This window comes from Lasiosphaeria miniovina, assembly GCF_030549165.1.
Source record: "Lasiosphaeria miniovina strain SMH2392-1A chromosome Unknown B0T26scaffold_6, whole genome shotgun sequence".
Classification (NCBI taxonomy): domain Eukaryota; kingdom Fungi; phylum Ascomycota; class Sordariomycetes; order Sordariales; family Lasiosphaeriaceae; genus Lasiosphaeria; species Lasiosphaeria miniovina.
In genome coordinates, this window is record NW_026848225.1 from 1,559,237 (window position 1) to 1,576,899 (window position 17,663).

Consider the following 17,663-nt stretch of genomic DNA (forward strand, 5'->3'; position numbering starts at 1 on the left):
GGAAAAGGGGGCTCAAAACTGACGACATTCTTACTCAGCCCCCACACCTATCAGGTATTGTCGACCACAAATCTGCAAACGCTCACTCTTTCCATAGCTAAGGTATATAATTCATTTCATCAAGCCGTCAGGATATATACAGAGAGAAGCTCCGTGAACATCAACACCAAGAAACCTAGCGGCCATGTAATCTGGCACTAGTAGACCTCCTCTGAAGCCCTTCTCCACCCGTCCGTTGCATCTATGAATTGCAACACCTTACGATAGAAAAGAAAAGAAAATGCCGCCAGGTAATAGCCAACCAAAGCCAAGGAGGGCCGGCCGCTATACCAAGACATGTATGCTTCAGAACAGACCCATTAATGGTAATATGTCCAGTTCCATTAGATGCGGACCTCGCTGTCACGAGTAGAAAGGCTTAGTACGCCCCGTATCGAGATCCGTTTCCTCTCTCCGTATCTTGGTTCCATCCGTTATTCCCATATCCGCCACGGGGATCGTTACCTCTCGGGCCGTTGGCTGCCATCGGGTTCGGTCGACTAAAGTAATCGGGCCCCCCACCTCCTTGCTGTGGCTGCTGATAAGGCGGTCTTGGCGGCCCCGCACTCCTCATCGAACCGTTGCTGTCTGCCTGCTGGTGATATGGTGGTCTAGCAGACCCCATACTCCTCATCGAGCCGTTGCTATCGGCTTGCTGATGGTATGGTTGAGGGACAGGAGCCGTCATATTCCGCTGAGGCGCAAATCGCTGCTGCGGCCCGCGAGGCGGCATCGGGTTCGTCGCGCTCCGAATGGGGTACCCGTCCGGTCCCATTCCCCGTGGCGATGACGGATCGTTAGGATATGAGTTGTTCGACGGAGCGGGGCTGGACCGTCCATTTGAGTAGTCGTCATATGGAGGTCGGCCCCCGTTGGGGTTCATCCTCGGATTACCAGAGTTCGGGCCTGGACTTGACTGTTCAGCCGAGTAATCGTCATACGGCCTGCTCCCACCAGTGTTCGTCCTCGAAAGGCCTTGGTTTGGATGGGGGCTAGGCTGTCCATTCGAATATTCGTCAAACGTTGGCCTTCCTCCAGCAGTATTGGTTCTTGCTGGGCCTTGGTTGGGGCCAGGTCCCCTGTACCCGGTGGAGGGACCCACGGGTGATCGGATAGGTGCCGGGAAGGCTGGCATGGTCTCGGTAGAATACGTGGCAGGGCTAGTAGTATAGCTTGTATTCAGTGCAGAGCCGTTGGAGCCCATCCGTTGAAGCGGCGGAACAGGCCCAAAGCTTTTGTTGGATGCCGAAGTTCCTGTTCTCGACGGCGGGTATCCGCTCAAATAGAGCGGCGGCAGCGTAGGAGTCGGAGACTCGGACCGAGACGTGCCCATCTCGGCAGCGCTGCTGACCAGTGGTGCCCTGCTTGAATATGAAGCCATCGTGCCTGAGCGGCTGGGAAGTGGCCGCTTCTGATCGATGGCATCCAGTTCGAAGCTGCCTGGCGTGCCGGGCCGCGAAGTGTAGGGTGGAAGGGTAGTAGTCGTATCGTTTCTGTTGAGCATTGGCATCTCAGGCAGCTTGTCATCACCGCCCAAGTTTGGCAGGGTCGCTTTCATCGTCAAGGGCCTGGCGCCGCCGTTTGTCTTGGCTGCCTTCATCTCCGCCTTCTTCCTCTCTCTCTCCTCCTCTGCCATCGCCTTGTCAATCTTCTTCGCGACGATCTGCTTCAGTCTCTTGTTGATCTTTCGCTCGCAGAAACCAGTCAGTCCGCCGTCTTGGGGCGGGATCGTATGCCACAAGAAGCAAACGAAAAACATGGCAGCAAGAAGCAGCGAGATCACGGCGAAAACCCAGATGACGAGAGTGAAGAGCATGCCCGACAGAATCACAATCAGACGATAGTCGCCATTCGCCGAAATTCTGATCTTATCAAAAAGAGTCGACAGCGAGTTCTCAAAGTTGAGTCCGTTAACGACCAACTTGCTGGAGTAAAACGAGTAGAGCGTGAGGGCGTTGATGATTTGGCGGGGCCCGGAGCAGATAATGATGCGAATCCAAGCTAATACCATGTTAGCAAATCCCGCCAGAAACCAGTCACGCGTCTGGGCGGTGGTCTTACATTGAAAGCTGAAATACGTGAAGAGGGCGATGTATTCAGCCCCCTTCTTGCTCTTCGTCAACTTAGTAAAGACCAGAAATCGCTTGTATCCGCGGCCGCGTCCCATTCGGATACTCTCCAGGCGCACTGCCAAGCTATCCAGAAATGACTCGGCAACGCTGCCCCTCTTCATGATCTTGCGGGCACGGAAGTGCTCGAATCCAAGGTTGATGAAGGAAAGTATGATACATATGGAGAAGACCCATTTAGACACGGCAAACGGAATCAACTGAGTCGGGGAAATCACTCCGGGCCACCGGTCAAAGATGAGGAGCTGGAGCGCCGTGAATGTATCGACCGAGTAAACTGCCAAGGAGATGAGGAGAGAAAACCAAAGGTAGGCATAGGCGAATCCTGTGAGGCAGGAGCCTGACTTGAAGTCATTGAGACTCTGTGAAAAGCAAAGTTAGTGTCTCATGTTTGCCCCGCAAACCTTACGGCAGAGTACTCACGATGAAGTCCCATTTCTGCTCCGGGTGAACCTCGACATCGCGTCGGCGATGGCTCATAAAGCCCATGATGTCGGCCCCAAGAAGGGGGGACTAAAAAACCAGGAAGTGCCCGGGAAACCGAAGTGAAATGAAAGAAATTATCGTCCCAGCCGAATAATTAGAGCGAAAAATGAAGGCTATCGACACAGCTCAATATGTCCAAGTCGGATATGTCGAAAAAGAGAGGACACGGTCAAACGATCGTATACCGGCCCGCCGTCTGCACAAGTCGTTCCTCGCCCGCGATGGTCTCGACTGTGCCTTCGTCGACGGAAGGATCGATGCTGTCCCGGTTAACGGGCGTCGGCGAGGTCAAGTCGTCCGTCCCATGTAAGGGAGGAGGGAGGGGAGAAAAAGGCACCGCCGGACAATCCGTGAAGCTGGACTCGTAAACGGCCACGGGGGCAGCGGCGAGAGTCTAGTGGCGCGAGAATCGCATTGCTGGAACCGCCAACTGGGTTCTTGTTGGCCGATCACCACAGCGACAGGCAGGTGGTGACAGGGAACAGGACCAAACTCTTGGTGTCGGGCTGGCAAGAGAGTGACGGCGCCTTGGATAGCCGCGCACCGCTGGAGTGGTGTGTGCTGGTGGTTGGGATGTCTGGGTCAAGAATAGTGTGGGTTGAACCCCCCCGAGTTTGATCGTCTGGGCAGAGCTGCACTGTCTAGTGTCAGGAGGACCGAAGCGGAAAAGATGCGACAATAGAGACGGGAGGGGGGTGTTTGCGCCGGGATTGGCTGGGTGGAGTGCTTTGCGGGCGTCGAGAATAATAGGTCGCGAGTCGTCGGTGGACCTTTCTGCGGATCGATGTTCAAAAGAGTGTTTGCTATTGACTGCGAGCACAATCGATGCGGTAAATAAGTGGCTAGATCTGTCAACCAAGACAATGATCTAAAGAGGGCGTCCCCGTAAATTGGTGAAATCGCGGGAACCAAGCGTGAAAGTGAATCTGCGACAAGGAGAAAGGGGAGGGAGGGCAGGCGCTTTGATGGCATGCTCGGATTCGGATGGCCACACCCCTTCGGGTCCTCCAGGGATTGGGCCTATCAAGCGAATGCGATAAGACTCTCGATTGGCTGGGGAAACGGTTGACAAGCATTGGTGTGGGGAAAGACGGCCGGATGCCCTTTGAGGGGATCTGTTACAGAATATCAGCTTTTCAGTATTGAAGACTGCCTAAAGACAATAATGAAAAATGGAGATAAAATTCAGAGAAAATTGCAACCTATCTAAGTAGTAGATATATGCAGAATACTCTAAATTCCGCAACAGAAGACTGTATTCGAATTTGCCGTGCCGAATGTTCAACATCTTCCCTTCCTTCCCAATTCGACTTTCCTGTACAGATGGCAAGGCGCAGGTACGGTACCCCTGCACGCCATCCCTGCCGCGGGACGGCCGCTTTAATGGCTGATTGGTGGCTTGGAGAGAAAAACGGGCGAAGACGCCAAAAAAGATGAGATTGCTGCCGCGTGTCTCTGTGAAACAATAGAAACAAGGGACCAATCCGTGAATCCACTGGAGTGCGGGAGTGGTGGGCTCAAGGAGGAACCAAGTCCGCCAAGAGCAGTCGAAACACGGGGTCTCGAGAGAAAGACACAAATCAAGATCGAAGGCTCGCCATTTCCCGGTATCTGAGAAACACGGGGCGCACATTCCGGCCGAGGGCAGAGTGAGTGAGGTGCACGATAGTATCGTTGCGCACCTCTCGAAACCCCCGGACCACAGAGAAATGCAGGGAGAGCAACGATATCCCGCCGAGAAGAGTGGTTCCTGCAACAGCGCAACTGTGCTGCGCGTTTGCCCTTTGGCTTGCACAATTTGGTTTTGTAATTATGGTGAAAGATCTTCCATTCCGTGAATGCATGCACGCTGATGAGCAGTTTCGTTCTCGTAAATCATTTGTAGTCTATATATGGTTGAACCCTCACGCCAAGCGGTTTCTCGTCGGTCTCCGAGCTCAACTCAAATCGGCCATTCGGTTTCATCCCATGTCCATATGTGCGTTATCCGTACTCTGCGTTCCGCCCGGTATCCGTGCCCGGTAGCGGATTGGGGGCCTAACAAACAGGCCACGACGCTTGAAAAATGATCTTGTGCTGGAAGGATTGAAGGCAATCGTGTCCTCGCAGAGTGGCCCAAAAAGGAAAGTCAAGCCTGCCCGCATATGTATTGTTGGCGGAATGCCGAAGGGCTCCCTCCTGGCCGGTGAAGGGGCCGCCGTGGTCGCCGCCATAGGTCGCACAACTCCTATTTCCGCCCCTGACATGAGCATCGACGCGGTCAATAGACAAAAGAAGAGGAGAGCGACCCGTCAACTAAAACGCAACGTTCTCTACCAGTTCTACAGACGGAGTCCCGAATTCCTTCTTGATAAGATCCCCGTAGGCAACGCGGAGCTCTCTCCTCTCCGTCTCGTCCAGGCCCGTCCGCCTGTCCTTCCTCCTGTTCCGAGAGGCGTCAGTCTCGGAGAGCTGGGCGTCCGGGTCCTGTCCGGTCGGGTCTTTGAGCTCGTAGGTGCGGCACTCGGCGTTGTTCCACCCCGTGCCGACATCCAAGACAATGTCCTCAAAGTCGTCGGACAGAAAGTGCAGGAAGCCGCCGTGCGTGACGGCGACAATGTGCGCGTCCACGTCGGCGCCGGAATTCTCCTCGAGGAACTTGGTGCCGAGGTCGCGGAGCCAGCGCCGGGCGGTGCGCGCGCGGGCCTCGAGCTTGGCCGCGTCGGGGTACCAGGGGGATCCGGGCGACTTGTCGGCCCACGTCAGCGTCAGCAGCCGCAGGTCGACGCGCGCGGCGTCGTCGTCGAACTCAGCCGCGAGCCGCTTCGGCGCCGTGCCCAGGTCGCACGGCAGGTTGGACACCTCCTGGATCTCGGGGAGTGCTGTCACTACCCGTCCCGCCTGCACCGCCGGCGCGAACGACAGCAGGCACGTGTACAGCGTGCGCCGCATCGGCGACGCCACCAGGTGCGTGATCTTGTCTTGGTAGGGAAACCCGGCCCGCAGCGCCGCGCACTGCTCCTTGCCCAGCGCCGTCAGGTCCGGGTCCGGGATCTGCTGGTTGATCTCAGTCAGGTTGTGGAACCCCTGCGCGTGACGCACTAGGTGGATGTATATTTTGCCCGTCATATTTTTGCTTTTTTCTTTTGTGGTGGTGTTGGTATAGTATGTCTCGACGGCGTTTCTTATTTGTTGTAGTATGTTACGTACGGATGGAACACAGGTGGGAAAGATGGGACGAATCACAAGCAGATGCGTAGGATCTCGAAGGACCAAGGACAGTAAAAGCTACAAATTGGGGAAACCGACAGCGGTTCTTATACGCATGTGGTACATACCTACTGTACTCGCCGGCTGTAACCCCCATCCGACACATGTCCAGGTGGTCGACAATGATAGGTTATGAGTCACGTAGGAGGGGATAAAGCCGTTGATCCTCCCCGGTTTCGCAGCGTCCAAAAATCCAGGCTGCAATGTTATCCAAGGTTGGAGGTAGGTAGTAGTCGCCGAGGTTTCAGCAACTAGTTCCTGCCTTCAGGTCTGCAAAGACGGTCGGGTAATCCACGTCGGAGGCAACTATCACCGGACATCGCTTTGTGGTTTTGCAAGACGTTGCATTTCAGAGACACTTTAATAAACCAACAATATTCTTCCCCTCCGACGCCCCAAACCTTCGACGGAAACTTGGGCAGCAATGGAATATCATTTGCCAGATGCGTTCATGCATGTGCGGAGTAGTAGCAGCCAGTAGGTTGCCCCAAACCGACGAGGCGGATCCGACGAGTCAAACCAACGAGTTCGGCAGACAGCGGCCCACCCAATCAGCAAGGCGGTCCCGGCTCCGGATCGACTTGATGATGGAGGCGGCGGCGTCGGCGGTGCGGGCCTTGTCACCCTCGGTCCAGCCTAATTCCTTCGAAACGATACAACACGCGTAAGAATGGTGGTTACATATCAGTAGACTGCAATATGATTTCTAATCCCTGAATGAATCTTCGCATTTGTCTTTCAGAGGCGTGAAAGACCCAAATGAATGCCTTGCAGCTCGCCTTACGACCTTTCTTCGAGGAAGGCGGTAGCTATTTGGAATCCCTAATGTGGAATTTTAAAGCCCCATTTCCCCTTCCACATGTCTCGTGATAGTCTGGGGAGGCATAAGCGCTAGGGGGGTTTGACGCAGGTGCCACGATGCTTAAAATAGTGGATTCAAGGTCGTCTTCTTCATTAAACGGATGTCTTGAAACAGGGGAGTACGAGCAAGAAAGCTAGAGATGGTGAACTGTTTAAGGTTTGTGTTCGAGGGAAACGGTCCATTGCTATTTTATTCGGCCCCCTCGTCTACGCCACGTCAGCGTGCAAAATACATAAAGGCCTCGGTAAATACCCACCCTCCCCTCTCTCACTATGCCTACGAACGCCATGGCTAAAGAGAATTTAGAGATTCGTTCACTATCTAAGCAACACTGCCCCGGCTTCCTTCTTGCTTATCTGAAACACAAATATATCTTTTAAGAGCCAGATACAATACCGCAACTCTACTGCGTATTCGCTTGGGTCTCCAACACCCCCCCTAACCCAAAGTTGTATCAGAGATCGATCAGGCTCTCTTCTACGACGGGCTGCTTTGGCGCATGTTGCGGGGCCGAAGGGAACACCTCCTGAGAGTATCCAGCATATGCTGCCGGAGGCAGAGCTTGCCACACTGGCGGTAGAGGCGTCTGCTGGGCAGCAGCATGCTGCCAGTACGGCTGCTGCGGCTGCTGAGGCGCTTGGTGTGCCTGTGGTGGCTGGGACGGCTGGGCAGGTACCGAAGCCGGAGTTTGCGGCAACGAAGGTTGGTAAGAATGAATCGACTGAGAGAGGTTTGGGTATGATGTCAGATTGGGGTCAGGGGCCGAAGCATTGGGTTGCTGCGCTTGTTGTGGCGGGGGTTGTGAGTTAAAGTAAAATGAGGCATTCGGGTCAGTCGTCGGTGTAGTCCCGAGCGAGTCTGCTGACGCAGCAGCAAGTTGCTGTTGAGACAGTGCTTGTTGTATATGGTTCCCCTGGGGAGGCGTGCTTTCGTTGAAAGTATAACCGGTCTGGTTGTATTGAGGCGCCTGAGCAGGCGGCGCACCACCCCAGCTCCCTGTTCTCTGCGGCACTTGTTGCTGAGGGTACTGGCCGTTGGGATGCCCAACGATCGATACTCGCTTGTCGTACTGTGCATATTGCGGCTGTGGCGTTGGTTGTGCATAGGAAGGAGGCCCTAAAGAGTGCCTGTAGTCTTGTTGTTGCTCTCCCGTGTAAAAGCTCTCTGCCGGCCCAGCATTGCCGGGTGCGTTTGCCTGTAGTGAGGGGTACGGCCCAGAGGCTTGCCTCGGCGGAGGAAGATTGTAGCCCCCTATGCTATGCTGGCTGTAGGCCTTTGATAGCCGTTCTTCTAGCATGCGGTCATAGTACCGTACAACGGTGGATAGCTTCGCATGCAAATCAAGCAGAGTATCTAGCGTAGGTTAGCATGGGTGGTTTGAAGGTGCGAACATTATCAACTCACCATGCTTGCTCATAGTCTCGCCATAGGTCCGTGCAAGCTTTGGCCGCAGAGTACCTATACTGTCATACAACTCCTGTATCTGCGGCTCTCGCAGGATGGTACCGGGCGGCTGTGTTTGTAGGCGATCGACTAATGTAGCAAAGAGGTTGATATTCTCTGCCTCGACAGGCGTGAGCTCATAGTCGTTTTTGGGAAGCGCAAAAGGTGCAGCTGTCGATGAGCTGCCGACATTCGCAGCCTGCTGTTTGAGAGCCGCAGCGTGCTGCTTCTTTTGTTCCTCCATATCTGCTAGCGATGCGGCGATGGCGGCTTTTAGGTCGTCGTCTTCTTCCTCTGCGGCTTTAGAAGCCGGGGGCGAGTGCCCATTGACCTTGGGTTGGGCTGAAGGCACGGCACTGGCGGCTTGCGGGACATAGCCCCGAGAGTGGCTCCTAACTTCCTCCAGGCTCATAGCCAGGGCCTTCTTCAAATCCTCGTCAAAACCGTCGTCCACCCGGGCATTGCGCGGCTGCATCGTCGACGAGGACCGGTGCTTTGCGGGAAACGTAGGAGAGCGCTCATTCCCACCTCCTCCCCCTCTCGAGGACTTGTCAGTAAGCTTCGCATAGCACCCATCGTCGACACGGACAGGCTGGAGAATGCCTAGGTGGGGGAGGGGCAGCGACTTGCTCGAGCACTGTTGATCAAAGCAATTCCCGCAGTTGCGGCAGTGGTGCTTTCTGTTGGTGAAGGTAAATGCAGTTCGGCATCTCATGCAAACGTCGGAGTCTATCCACTCGGGTGGCTAGGTAAGAGTCAGCGTATGCGTAATTGTCCAGACTGGAGATCTCACGAACCGCACTGCTGTCAATCATGCTGCTAGAGACGCTGACGCGCGGGGGGAACTGGAAGCCCTCCCTTTGCAGGGTCGTGTACACCTCGCCGATGTATGATAGAGTATAACGACCCTCGGTGGCAGCAGCCCACGACTGGATAAGTTCAAGTATTTTCGCACGCACTTCGGCGTTGACAGCGGCGGGGCCGGCCGCCTTCAGAAGTGACACCACGCTTTCCATAAACTCCCGCGACGCGATCTCGGCCAGGAAATGGGCGCCGCCATTCTTGACACATGTATCCGTGAGCTAGTTCTGTTAGCCAACAAGTTCGTTCGCCAGGCATTTCGATCCCGCGCGCCAGCCGCTCAGGCAAGTGTGGGCGAAGACTTACGTTGAGCGCGCTAAGCTGGGTATTGGGGTTCTTGTTGTTGATGCGCTTTTTGAGCGAGCGCATGGCCTCCTTAGGCTGGACCGTCTTGGATCTGATAACATCTGAGATCTCGAGGTTAAGAGCAATGTCCTCACTATGGCAAGACACAGGTTAGAGATCAGACGTGCCCAACGAGTCGGGGAAGAGCAGAACGAGAGAACGGGGACGCATCGTACAGGCTGCTGCTCGTGGCCTTCTCGATCTGTTCATCTAGGGCGCCGTTGGCCCCGGACGACCACCAACCCATCATTCTGAAGACCGCCGTGCAAAATCAGGACGGGCCGTGGGACGTCGGGATTTGATGGTGTTGCGGCTCCCGAGGGTGTCGATGAGCGAAGGAAGGCCAAGGTAACAGCTGGACTGGGGGTGTCGGTACTCGCGGCTGAGGCTGTCGTGCATCGACTCGCGGAGTTCGGTGTCAAGGCTATCGATCAGACAAACCCCATCGGCGAAACCAATTTCTAGCCCGTGGCATTCAGCGGGCGTCGGCTATGGGCAGTTGCTTGGAATACGGTGGTAAGTTTGCGATGAACTGTAAGATGGATCTGTCGAGTTACGCCTCAGCCTGCCGTTGGTTACGTATGAAGCCTGGTTGGAGACGGGACCTTTGGAGCTTGCCCCTCCAGCTACGGGTACCAAGGAGGTGCAGTACGTAAGGCATGTGCAGCTTGTACCTGGGCTAGCACGAGTGCTGCCTGCATGTCAATTGGCTGGCAGCTGTAAGCACTAGACCCTAGCCGTCTGCCACGCGGCGGCTGTTTGCCACCCGCTGGTACGGCGTATAAGTCCGTATCGCAGCAGCCAATAACCCGACGTTACGAATACTCCGTACCTAGGGTTATCCGAGGCAGACTGAGAGAGGTTTACCGTGCTGTGCAGTTCATTAAGCTCAGTGCCTTTCTCCTTGATAAACTTGAGTTTTTCTACTTTCAGTATGGGAATGACCATCTTCGACCCGTGCTCTGTAATTTGTTACAGGTGACCAGAACGGGCCGCTGTGACCTTGACATATGGATATGGACCCAAGGTTTAGGCCATTTCACATGACCAGACGGGAGTTTACAGGGTTAGGTTCCAGTGGTCTGGGCGGTAACGGCCTGTAAATAATAACACTAATAACAGTCCCAACCACGGCCTCGGCGGCTATCAATGGTCAAGGTGGTCAATCAACCGCATTCGTCACTGTTGCAGGACGAGCCTCGAACCGCACCCCTCAACCTTACCTACCGCAAAACGTAACCTTTTTTTGACGCCACATGCGAATGAAGTTGGGGCATAACCGTGTCGCCTAGCCGCCTCAGACAAAGAATGCTCCCTCCCCATTCCAAACGATCGAACGTCAGCAGTCGCTCGCCCATCGCTTTTCGCCCCTTAAAGACTGGCTCTGAGTCCGACACGTATGCTGTCTAAGGCGGCGTCTTCGCATTCCTCTGCCTAGATATTCTCGACGAAGTAGGAAGCCAGCGCTGAGCCGGGCATCACACCCCGCGCGACTCGCGGCCACCAAGACGAAGACGCCCAAACGATGTGGCCAGGCCTCCGCTATTTCTCATAACCGGCTTTCGCCTACACGATACCTACCAGCCGCGTCCAAGCCGTCTGGGTCGATCCCAGGCCTGCTGGGAATGGCTGGGTCGAGCACTCTGCTCGACCACGCAGGGTCCATGCCTCCTGTCAGCGGCCAGAAGGCCTTCGGATTCCAGGGTGGCGCTCGAGGGGGCAGGCGACCCATACCCCACATCGACGACATCGTCTCCGTTACCGTCGACGTCGACACCCATGCTCCCATCGAGAAGGTCCTCCAGGTAGCCGAGACTTACCTGCGCCAGGCTGAATCCTCCAAAAACTTTGGCCGCCCCGACCTGGCGCTGGCCGATTACATCAAGACCAACATCATCGTCCTCGACATCATCAAGAAGAACAAGGGGTGGGTATCGCTACAGAACGATAATAAGACTCAGTATGAACGGTACCAGCGCCTCTTGCGCCAGGTTCTTGCTGCGCATACCGATTTCGAGCAGATCAAGGCCGAGATCAAGGCCGACAACCAAGAGAGTGGCGTGCAGCCTACTGTTGTTCGGCCGCTGGCGAATGGAGAGGGCATCGATAGCCGGACAGGACAGGATAACATGGCCGCCAAGACAGCTCAGGATGGCAGCGTGACAGATCGGGGCGTTCTGAACGGCAGTGCTGGAACCAAGGCGAACGGCACACCGCGCCGACCACCACCTCCTCCAATCAAGACCAAACCGCATGTTCACCCGAAACCCCAAGGCCTACACGGCAATGCCATCCGGCCAGCCGCTCGGGGAGATTCGTCGTCGAACAAGGCGTCGCAGGATCTCCTCCAGCGTTTTGCGAATCTGCGGGCTAGCACCGCCAGCACTATTCAAGACCCGCGCATCCGTACGCAGCCTATTGCGCCTCAGAATCTACTGGAGCAGCAGGATTTGTTGGGATCGCAGTATTCAAGCTCTCTTTCAGGCGATGCGTCTGATATGCCAAGATTGCCCGATGCCATCTATAACCCGGCCAGAGGGACAATATCAAATGAGGCCGCCGAGCTTCCCTCAAGTGCTCCACACGCCATCTATACTCGAACAAACTCTACGGCATCTTTCTCCAGTTATGCGAAGAGCAGTAAACCCCCTTCGTTTGAGGAGTATTTTGTGCCTGCCCAGGCGTTTGGCACAATGTCAGCCCCGGCTCCAGCGAAACGTTCAAAAATCACCATTCCAGATGGCACCACCATTACTGCTCAGGACCTTTTCCGGTACATGAAGGCCGGTTCCAAGGATATCTCCATACTCATAATTGATATCAGGAACCGAGAGGAATTCGATGAAGGTCACATCATGTCTCAGGCTACCATCTGTCTCGAGGCTGAAGTCCTCATGAGAGACCATATCTCGGCGAGCCAAATAGCAGACAGCATGATTCTCGCGCCAGCCGCAGAGCAACTCCTGTTTGAAAGGCGCCACGAGTTCGATTTGGTGGTGTTCTACGACGAGGAGTCTGACCGCGTTGCTGGAAAGGCAGATACTCCCGAACAGCGGGCGATCCAGGGCCTCTTTAATGCCCTCAGCCATTACGATTTCTCTGGTGGATCAGGCCCGAAGTCAGGGCCGAAGTTGCTCAAGGGCGGCCTGGACGCCTGGACAAGCCTCGTAGGCAGGGGCGCCCTACAGTCATCGTCAACCACCTCGATGAAGTCCTCAAAGTCATACACTTCGAGCCCCTTGGTGAGGGGTCTCTTGACCCGCCGTCAGACTCACATTCCCCGGCCGATTCAAGACCCAGAGGAAGCCCGGAGGTGGGAGGAAACCATTTCTGATATAGGAGGCATATCTCCCGTCAGGACTACAGAAGAATTTCTCCGTCGGTTCCCCGCCGTGTCGGCGATCCAGGAGTCGATGGTATCCCCAGTTAGTCCCACTGGAAGTCAGCCGCCAACCAGCCCCTTTCAATCTCGCCTGTCTCACGAGGAGACTCTTTACACCTCTTTACCGTCACCACCAACTCGCCCACCCCCCACCCTTCCACGGAGGAGCTACAGCGGACTCGCCGAGGCAGAAAATACCTCGCCATTAATGGCTAAGAGGGCAACCATGAAGGCGGGGGTGGAACATTTCCGGGAAAATCGGACAGGATTACAGAACCCTGGGGTATTCTGCTTCGCAAACAGCTCCTTACAGGCCATGTTTGCCACACCTGGTTTCGCCCGCGAGCTATGGACCGGCTCCTGGAAGGATACATACCCGGTGCCTATGAAACGTGATGAGAGATACCAAAACCCCCAGTTGCTTATCAAGTGCCTCGCCAACCTATTTCACTGGCTAGACCAGGGGACATTCAAGTCCCTGGAAGCTAAAACTGTTATGGTATGTGTTCTGTTTTGTCCAGTTTGTTTTGGAAGACTTGGGGCTGACGATTTTTTAGGAGTATATATATGCTATCCATATGTCAGGTGTCGATGGCAAGAAGAAGCCAGAATCTGAAATATTTGGAGGGCCGGCACAACAAGACGCCCAAGAATTCTACTCGTTCATCATGGACAATATCCACGACGAGACAAACATTTACAGGGACAAAAAGCCCCCAAAGGAGGAAAAGCCCTACACTCCCAAAGACGGCACCATTATCCAAAACGCCATGGACTACTGGCGAGACTATTCGAGCGCGAGCGCTTCCATTATCGACAAATACTTCCGGGGTCTAGAGGTGTTCATTTCGCGCTGTCACAACCGGACATGCCGCCAAGAAATACGGCTCTTCCAACCCTGCGACGTTTGGATCCTCAACCTGGCTGGTGTGAACGATCCCACAGATCTGGATCAACTCCTCGTCAACCATCAAGCGCCGGAGCAATTCCCGGACCTTCTCTGCGAGACATGCAACAAGCCGGGGAGGACGAGGAGATCGAGATTTGCCCGGCTGCCCAACCGCCTCGCGTTTTGTCTTAACCGCTTCCACACCCTAGGGGGTTCGATGGGCGGCAGCGCGGGCGGCGGGCGGGCGGCGGCCAACAAGATCCACACCAAGGTCCGCTTTCCTATCCGCGACCTCGACCTAACCAAGTACTGCGCCGAGCCGGACCCGGACATGACGTCGACCGACGACCCGCACTTCGCCGGCCGCATGCGCTATGACTGCTACGCCGTCACGGTGCACGTCGGCCACGGCATCAACGGCGGCCACTACTACAGCTACGTCCAGGACGAGCTCTCCAAGGACCCCGCCAGCTGGTACCGCTGCAACGACGACGTCGTCGACCGCGTCAAAATCGGCACCCCGGGCGCCGTCGGCGACTTCACCGAGACCATGTACCAGAACGGAAACACGTCGGCCTATATGGTGTATTATCGGCGCCAAGGGACGTGATTTTTGGATTTTTTTGCGTGTTCGTGTTTGATGGGGATGGACTCTTAGGGATCCAGGATAAATGTGGAAAGGTGAACGTCCATCTTTGCGGCATGTGTCATTTAGATGCTTTGCCCGGTCGGCCATCCATGATACTTATGATCGAAACGGTCTCGGGAGGTCCTGGCTGTTGATAGATGTGGAAACCGCCATTGGTGGGTTGAAAGCTAGCTGCCTTTTTTTGTTCTGTTGCGGTAGCATTTCCCTTCCCCAAATGTTAGAGGGAGGGAGGGCGAGCGCCGAGAGAAGAAGGACTACGCAAATATGATGGTTCTTCTTTGCTGTTCTTGTTGTTCCTGCTGTTGCTGCAGTTGCAACTGCAACTTCCTCTCGTTCTGGGTAGGTAGGTGCTTTGGGAGGTTGTCAATACGTACTACCTACGTAGTAGTAGTGCCAAACAATGTGCCGCGTTTACGACGTGCATGCATGCTCTTCGTCTTCCTTTTTCGCTTTGCCATTTTTATATTGGCATGGGCGAAGCTACCAACTTCGGTACCTGCCTGCCTGCCTGCCGCCAAGGGTGTGAGCAACAGACATCCATACAGACAGTGCATAAGCTGTGTGCGCATTCGGAATCCCAAGGTTCACGGCCATGCATGTAAGCAGCACGTAAGCTTTAAACGACTGCAAGGTTCTGGCATGTCTTACATGATAGGAGGCAGAAATGGACAGAGCATCTGACTAACAGCCAACAAGGTTGAGAATGAACATCTTCCCATTACACCCCCTGAGGTAAATATTATTCTAGATGACAAATTACTCGGAGAGAGAGGCGCGACTCATTATGGTTATTGTTATACATGATAGGACACACTTACCGACCTTAGGTGCAAGCTATGCTGCCAAACAACCCACATAGACAGACTAATACATAAGCGCCCAAACAGATGATCTCGTCCTTCTTTCTTTCAATTTTCGGCAATGCAATTGGCAATCTCCTTCTCGTGTTTTTCTTGGATTACTCTCCGGTTTACTTTCTGCGTTGCCGTCACGTAGCCCTATCATCACGGGTTAGCAAACAACGACCAGTAAAGGTGAAAGGGGAGGTGACTAAGTAAGAAAAGTTAAGAACTCACATTTATGGGCGTCCACTCCTCGTCTACAATCAAAACTCCGGTTACCGTCTCGTTGGCGCTGAGGCCTGCCTTCTTCGCGGCGGTTTTCAGCTCCTTGAGGACGGCGGTGCGCACTTTGGGGTGAGTGCGCATCGAGTGCTCGTCAACGCCGAGCTCGGCCGCAAGTTCGGAAAGGGCCTTCTCGTTGGCAAAGACGACCGCGATGGGCCGCGGAGCCTCGCTTCCGCCATATACCATGACGTTCTGGACGCACGGCGCGCCGCGGTAGACGGCCTCGAGCTTCTCAAAGGCGATGTACTCGCCGCCCTGGAGCTTGACGAGGTTCTTGACGCGGTCGATGACGCGCAAGTGGCCATTGGCGCCGAACTCGCCAATGTCACCAGTGCGGAACCAGCCGTCCGAGGTTACGGCCTTAGCCGTCTCCTCAGGATTCACGAAGTAGGTCGTCAGAACCGGACCGCCGCGCATAAGAATCTCGCCCTGCGGCGGCGTCGAGTCGGTGCTGTAGTTGAGCTCGGGAATCGAGACAAGCTTCACCTCGATTGCGCCCGGGACGGTGCCGCTGGTGTCCTGTGACCACTGCAGAGGGGAGCCGAGGCCGCCATTGCCGCAGGACTCGGTCAGCCCGTACCCGCTGATCATGGGTGCCACCACCATGCTCAAGAAGTGTAACGTGCCTGCCGAGATGCCGCTGGCGCCGTTGACAATGAAGCGAAGCCGGTCACCCGTCATTATGCGCACCTTGCCGAAGACCATGCGGTCGAACAGGGTGTGCCCGGGCAGCCCCTTGGCCACCAAAAAGGACTTCAGCTTGAGCGCGCCCCAGAAAAGCGAGCGTGTGACTATGCCCGAGCTGTTGACCCGGCTTTCGACGCCTTTCCTGACTGTCTCCCACACCTGCGGCACGCCAATCATGACGGTAGGCCGGAACGCGCGCATATCGCCGGCACAGTTGCGCATGCTGCTATCGACGAGGGTGCGCGGGTGGCCGTAGCCGAGGGTGCCGCCGATGAAGACGACGCAGTTCTCGACGACGAGCTCGAAAATGTGCGCAAGGGGCAGGTAGGCAAGCACGTTTTCACGGTTACTTACAACCCCCTTCATGACACTGTATATGCCGGCCACAGCTGACACAAAGCTGGCATGGGTCACTGGGACGCCTTTGGGGAGTCCGGTACTGCCCGACGTGTACATGATGCAGTACGTCTCGTCGGCCTGGGGTTCCACGGGCGCCGTCGGGTTCTCCTCGCCGAGCGCGCGCACCTCTTCGAACGACAGGACGGTGAGGTCCGGGTGGGACGCCTTGAACGCCTTGATCTCAACGTCGGGCACGGGGTTGTGGGTGGCGTGGTTGTAGATGAGCACCTTGACAGACGGCGCCCTCTTCAGGGGGCCGGCTATTGTCTTCAACAGGTGGGGGTCAACGAATATGGCATCTGCCTTGCTCTGGACGAGCGAGTGCTCAACGCCGCTCTCGCCGAGAGTGTCATAGGCCGTGACGATGGTTATTGACTGGGACGAGCACGCGTGTGACATGTTCAACCATTGCGCACTGTTTGCCATTTCCAGAAAGTTAGGGAGGGACAAGGATGGGGACAGAGGCACGACACACATACCTCGTGGCAGCAAATATGTGGACCTTGTCCTTTGGTGACAGACCCAGCTTCCTGAGACCTGCGCCGACCTGCAGGGCCATGATATAGTAGTCCGTGTACGTCATATACTCGTAGTCGGAGAGCTCGAAAAAGGTCCATTCCTTGTCAGTCTCGATGGTCTCGCCGTCGAGACCCTTGGAGATGACCTTTTTGGTTTCCCGATGGGTGCGGAGGAGTCTGCGGGTGCCGACGGCAGGCTCATTGCCGTAAGTGGAGGCACTTTTCTTGAGGAGGTCAAAGGTGGTGTTTATGTCTGGCGTGGGACGCGTCCATAGGGCATCCTTGGCCGAGGGATGGCGGCGGGGGATGGTTTCGCCCGGGACCGGGTCGTAGCCCGATGCTTCGACGGTGAACGGCGGCTTCTGCACCATCCGCAGCGGCAGAGGGCCGTCGACGAAGGACGGCATTGCGGTGACTGGCAGACAGACGGGCGGGAAAGAAAGTGCTAGTTCTAGATGGGTGGATAGTTGCCGTGGTTGTCGCTTGGATGCCTCGTCCGGGGTACTCCGTATAGGGGACAAAGTTTAGCAGAGAGTGTATGTGTGTGTAGGTGTGGAGTGCAACGGGGCACAGTGCAGAACACAGCGGGCGGGCTTCG

At 55.6% G+C, this 17,663-nt stretch overlaps 5 protein-coding genes across 5 annotated transcripts; 1 reads left to right on the forward strand and 4 right to left on the reverse strand.

Annotated features, from left to right (window-relative positions):
- Positions 1-418: 418 nt before the first annotated feature.
- Positions 419-2,657, reverse strand: B0T26DRAFT_678867 (uncharacterized protein; the record flags this gene model as incomplete). The annotated part of the gene is made up of 3 exons (XM_060440283.1): positions 419-2,040; positions 2,101-2,530; positions 2,592-2,657. The coding sequence occupies 3 exons, from the start codon at positions 2,655-2,657 to the stop codon at positions 419-421; spliced, it is 2,118 nt and encodes a 705-aa protein (XP_060292749.1).
- Positions 2,658-4,949: 2,292 nt separating this feature from the next.
- Positions 4,950-5,762, reverse strand: B0T26DRAFT_652847 (histidine phosphatase superfamily; the record flags this gene model as incomplete). The annotated part of the gene is made up of 1 exon (XM_060438404.1): positions 4,950-5,762. One exon carries the CDS (start codon positions 5,760-5,762, stop codon positions 4,950-4,952), a length of 813 nt encoding a protein of 270 aa, XP_060292750.1.
- Positions 5,763-7,219: 1,457 nt separating this feature from the next.
- Positions 7,220-9,664, reverse strand: B0T26DRAFT_653156 (uncharacterized protein; the record flags this gene model as incomplete). Its single annotated transcript, XM_060438429.1, has 5 exons — positions 7,220-8,118; positions 8,170-8,953; positions 9,006-9,290; positions 9,376-9,508; positions 9,591-9,664. 5 exons carry the CDS (start codon positions 9,662-9,664, stop codon positions 7,220-7,222), a joined length of 2,175 nt encoding a protein of 724 aa, XP_060292751.1.
- A 1,375-nt stretch (positions 9,665-11,039) lies between these two features.
- On the forward strand, positions 11,040-14,295 carry B0T26DRAFT_678870 (uncharacterized protein; the record flags this gene model as incomplete). The annotated part of the gene is made up of 2 exons (XM_060440284.1): positions 11,040-13,295; positions 13,354-14,295. 2 exons carry the CDS (start codon positions 11,040-11,042, stop codon positions 14,293-14,295), a joined length of 3,198 nt encoding a protein of 1,065 aa, XP_060292752.1.
- A 947-nt stretch (positions 14,296-15,242) lies between these two features.
- B0T26DRAFT_651965 (uncharacterized protein) lies at positions 15,243-17,472 on the reverse strand (the record flags this gene model as incomplete). Its single annotated transcript, XM_060438322.1, has 3 exons — positions 15,243-15,332; positions 15,411-16,962; positions 17,027-17,472. The coding sequence occupies 3 exons, from the start codon at positions 17,470-17,472 to the stop codon at positions 15,243-15,245; spliced, it is 2,088 nt and encodes a 695-aa protein (XP_060292753.1).
- Positions 17,473-17,663: the final 191 nt, after the last annotated feature.